Here is a 4854-nt window from a genome sequence, read left to right as displayed (position 1 = left end):
GGGGGGGGGGCAGATGTGGGAAGAAAAAAAAGGAAGGAGTGAGACAGGAAGAGATTCACTGGCCAGATAATGGAATAAAAATAAATGAACTGTGCTCATCATTAACATATTGAGTGTGTAATGTAGATGGTATGCAATAAATATGACATCAGTTCAAGATCTCCAATAAGTAACTACCAATTTCAAAAGCAACCCAACTGAATAAAAAAAAAAGAGAGAGAAAAAGCCCACCACCACCACCACCATAACAGATCCTTCTCTTCATGTCAGAGCTGTGCAATTTATAATCAAAAGGCCACATTGCTCTATAAACCAATCTAACATTTCAATTAACTGTGTCAATAAAGTAATAAAATTAAACTCCAGTACTATTTATATATATTTAAAAACATCTTAGACATTACAAATGTTGACCATAGCTTAAAAATATCTTGAACAAACACACTAAACAAACACACACTCACACACAGATTAATAGCTGCCGTTTTATATAAACAATATTAAATGGCCATATTCTTTGGAATTAATTCTCACCCATATATATCAAATTAAAAAGAAAAAAAAAATCATGCTATGTTGTTCATTCCTCCATCACACTGCTTATGCTGATTTTCTATTCAATAGCCAATATGGAGCTGGCTATTACTGTCTCGTCTATTATTTTCTTCTGTTAGCCTTTCCTTCCTATCACTGTTTCCTATGTCATAATTTCACTTCGATCAATCTCTCGTAGCGGTTCTCTTTACTTCACTCTTTTAGTCGTCCTCTCAAGCACACAGTGCTTTAAAACTGAGACAACATAGAGAAAACCCAGTCTTGTTAGGAGCAAGACAACCAATCTAGCAGTGCTACAATAAAATGCACCCCACATCCAGTACACTGTATAAAACCCGTACCAAAAACGAAATGTATGAACAAGATATGATCTTAGACCCATCTAGGAGAGGCAAAAACTCAACAAGAACAAACAAATACAAATCATGCCAACATATAAAGCAAGTGTAAAATGATGGTGAAATTATCAAAGTTTAGATATTAGATTCCATATAAAGCATGGGATTAATCCATCTTGAAGCTAGTGTTTGGAACTGCAAATAAAATATATGTATAGTTAATTTGCATGAGTTATGAACCCTCCAATGACAATGGTTTGCATGACTGCCTGGATATAGTAGTTTAGCCCTAAATCTGTGCTGACCTAACAGACTCCCTGAGTAAAGGTGCTCCAATAAAGAGCATCCAGTCTTTTTTCTTGAGGCATAGTGCATCTAGGACTACAGTGGGTCTTTTTTTTTTATAAAATGACTGGGAATGGGGGCTTGCAGTGCTGGTATTTGTCAGTCTGAGAATTTCTGATTTAAGAAAACCATATTTAATTCAGCCCTATTTCATTCTATGTTCAAACCTCACCAGTGTCTCACCATACTGAGGAATGTGTATAGAAAAATTTGTGGTTACAATACTTCTTCCTAAAATATTAGTAGCCTTGTGCCACTAACATGAGAAATACCTCAGCCACTTTCTTCTCTTACTGAGCAATGGGATGTCAAGATATATCCTGAGTCATCTTCATCAAACCACCTCCAGTTTTTACATATAATATCATTCTATGCTTTACTTCAGCCTAACTGCCTTCTTATACATTGTTTGCTAGTGTGTTTTTAATCTTTTGTTACAAATGAGGCTAAGAGCCTTTAATTCCCAAAAGTGTATAATTAAAATACCAATAAAAATATAGATGCCACAATGTTAATGGAAGGTAAAGTAGGGAGAATTCATTGTGAAGAAAAGAAAAAAAAGAAATAACAAGCAAGCAATCTTTTCTGTTTAGTAGAAACTACCACATTATTAAAATTAATAACAGTTTACCTTCTTTTGTAAAAAAATGGAAGGTTGAGGATGGCAACTTTAAAAAAAAGGGGGGACATTATTACTTAGCTTGTGTTTCTTAAAGTGAATGAGTCACAATATTTCCTTTTTCTCTCTTTTTCTTTTAAGAAAATGGAAGGAGGATGATAATTAGGGGGGAAACAAAAGATTAAATGCTGATAAAAAAGATTAAAAAAATATAAACAATATTTAGCAGGAAACAAAATGCTAAAAAGAAAAAAAAATATATATTTACCTGTTTATGCATTTCAACATTCAAACCATATGACATTTCATAGTACTGCAAAAGAGAGAAAATTTATGATTTATTATCAACTAATACTACTACTACAATATATAAAATTACAAGTGATTTAAAGATAATTGCCAAAAATAATAGAATAAAGTGTAAATTAAGTTTTTCCTAGCCAACTAGAAATAATCAATTTTAAAACAAGAAATAGACTTTTGAGCCCATAATGCAAACCTTTTTTGTTAATTTATCTATTGCATGTGAAAATATAAATGTAAAAAGGGCTTCTAATGAACCAAAAAACTAATCTTTGAGCAGCTGAGATATCTTCTGCTGGTTGTAGCTAGCAGGCTGTGACCAGGACAGATCCAAAAGATTGACATTATCAACTTAGGAAAAAGTGAATTTGACAATGTGATGGATGGGGTGAAGTGGGGTCAGGAGAGAATGTTTGTCGCATGACACTTATGACCCTTGGGGAAAGGCATGTATGACAAAACCCCCAGTATCCTTTTGGATTTCTAAAGTTAACAGGGCTATTAACCATTGATGAATAACTGATTACAATAAGTCAACAAACTGTCTATTTAGAGAGAGAGAGAGAGAGAGAGAGAGAGAGAAAGAGAGAGAGAGAGAGAGAGAGAGAGAGAGAAAGAGAGAAAGAGAGCATGTGCACAGGATGTGGCATAGATCGTTGGGAGCAGGTCTAGTTTATATTCTTTACTTTTCAAGTTCTGAGATTAAATTCTTTGATAGGAGAGACAGGAGAGAAGCTCTTAGGCCCTTATTCCACTATATTAGGAGTACATTACCAAATATCAAGATAAGAAAAATAGCAAAACCTGGCCTTATCCTAAAATTGTGAACATGCATACATGAATGTGAATCTACTATGGTAGACAGAGTAAAAAAGAAATAGTCTGAAAAAAAAGTATGAGCATGTATGCAAACACTTGTTTTTTACATGTAAAATCCATAGATTAGTTTTGAGTCGGGTGGTAACAAATTGACAGAGCTGCTAAAGCATTGGATAAAATGCCTAGTGGTATTCTTTATCTATCTGCATCCTGAGCTTAAATCCCACTGAGGCTCATCTGACATTGATCAAGTACTAGTTAAGGGCTGGCAGGAATTCTCTTTCTGTATCTTTTGGAACTGGTTTTAAAAAAGGATCACTGGGGACTGCTAACAGCATCCTTTTCTTCAGACATGGAGAAGGATAGCCTGATATGAAGCACAACACAATAGAAATTAAGACACAGTAATGACTTTCTAATAGGAGCTTTTTTTTTTTTATGACAGGAACCCCAAACCAATACACCCTCAAGAACATTCCACTAAACTTAAGCCATATACTAGACCAAGATCCACTTTGCTTAAGTACCAGTTCTTAAGAATTCTTTTTTGTTTTATTTCTCTAAGGACTACTTACTACTGCTGCTGCAGATTATTATTTTCAAAGCTAGTATCAGGTGTCTTGAACACAAGATATCAGTTTAATCAACCACTAAATGAAAGTTTTTATTTCATTGCCATATAATTCTGGGAATGGTTCACAGAAAAAAAATTAAAAGTAAATAAGATAAGAAACAAAACAAAACTAATTTTTTACTTGAACAGTTCAACTGATGACGACGATGACGACCACCACCACTGCCACCAGACAATAATACTTCTCATGCTCTAAGCACTTATCAGACTATAATATAACCGCAACCAATTGACTCACATGTTCAGTGGTTGCATAAAACCTTTGGTTAATTGTTACAATCATCAAGGGATTGTTGAGGCTTACTCATTCTGTTTCTCTCTCTCAAAGCAGGAACTCTTCAAATACAGGATGTAGAGAAATGCTGGTTGTAATGGTAACGAAAATACTAAGCAGATACATAACAACCATATTTAGTGTGTGTATTCACTCTTCAAGTGTTACTGACCAGTTTACAATATAGGTCAAAGCTTTTCTTCTCTAAGAACAGTTAATTTCAACGGTGGCTTAAGGGGCAGTGTGGACAGAAAATGTAATGAACAGTGATTTGTTTGTTACAATTCAAAAAGGGATATAGGGGAGGGGGGATATTTTTAAAAAGGAGACAGGCCTATATTTTTGAAAAACTCCGCATTTGGTATCTTATAGAGGCACTTATATAAAAGAACGACCAAATTTTTGACTACTAAATCAACAAGGAGTGTCATACAGATTTGCCACTTAAGTATCACAAGTGTGTGGTGTGAGTGAGTGGTATAAGGAGGAAACATGCCTGTAAAAGCTATATAGACATGAAAAAGGATGCTGTTAAAATTAGTTGAGACTTAACTCAAAAAAAGCAGAGAAAAGCCAAAGTTATTGATGATTAATAACAATATTTCAGCCGTAATACAGACTGACATTTCATATATTGAAAATACTGTGATAAGCATTAAAATGACTCCTTAGACAAAGTATTCTATACAATGCAGTCAAAAAAGACGTCGAGGGTTCCAGTTGATCTGATCAACGGAACAGCCTGCTCGTGAAATTAACATGCAAGTGGCTGAGCACTCCACAGACACGTGTACCCTTAACGTAGTTCTCAGGGATATTCAGCGTGACACAGTGTCAGAAGCCTGACCCTTTGAATTACAGGCACAACAGAAACAGGAAGTAAGAGTGAGAGAAAGTTGTGGTGAAAGAGTACAGCAGGGTTTTCCACCATCCCCTGCCGGAGCCTCGTGGAGCTTTAGGTGTTTTC

General features: G+C 34.9%; 1 protein-coding gene across 1 annotated transcript in view; it reads right to left on the bottom strand.

Moving 5' to 3' along the window:
- The window catches only part of LOC106882282 (transducin-like enhancer protein 4), a 100251-nt gene that overhangs the window by 54906 nt on the left and 40491 nt on the right, over positions 1-4854 (bottom strand). Inside the window, exon 4 of the mRNA XM_052968431.1 lies at positions 2126-2170. Within this exon, the coding sequence (XP_052824391.1) occupies positions 2126-2170 (45 nt within the window). The remainder of the gene's footprint in view (positions 1-2125; positions 2171-4854) is intronic.

Source organism: Octopus bimaculoides, chromosome 6 (genome assembly GCF_001194135.2).
Source record: "Octopus bimaculoides isolate UCB-OBI-ISO-001 chromosome 6, ASM119413v2, whole genome shotgun sequence".
Taxonomy (NCBI): Eukaryota; Metazoa; Mollusca; class Cephalopoda; order Octopoda; family Octopodidae; genus Octopus; species Octopus bimaculoides.
This window is presented reverse-complemented; position numbering and strand designations above follow the sequence as displayed.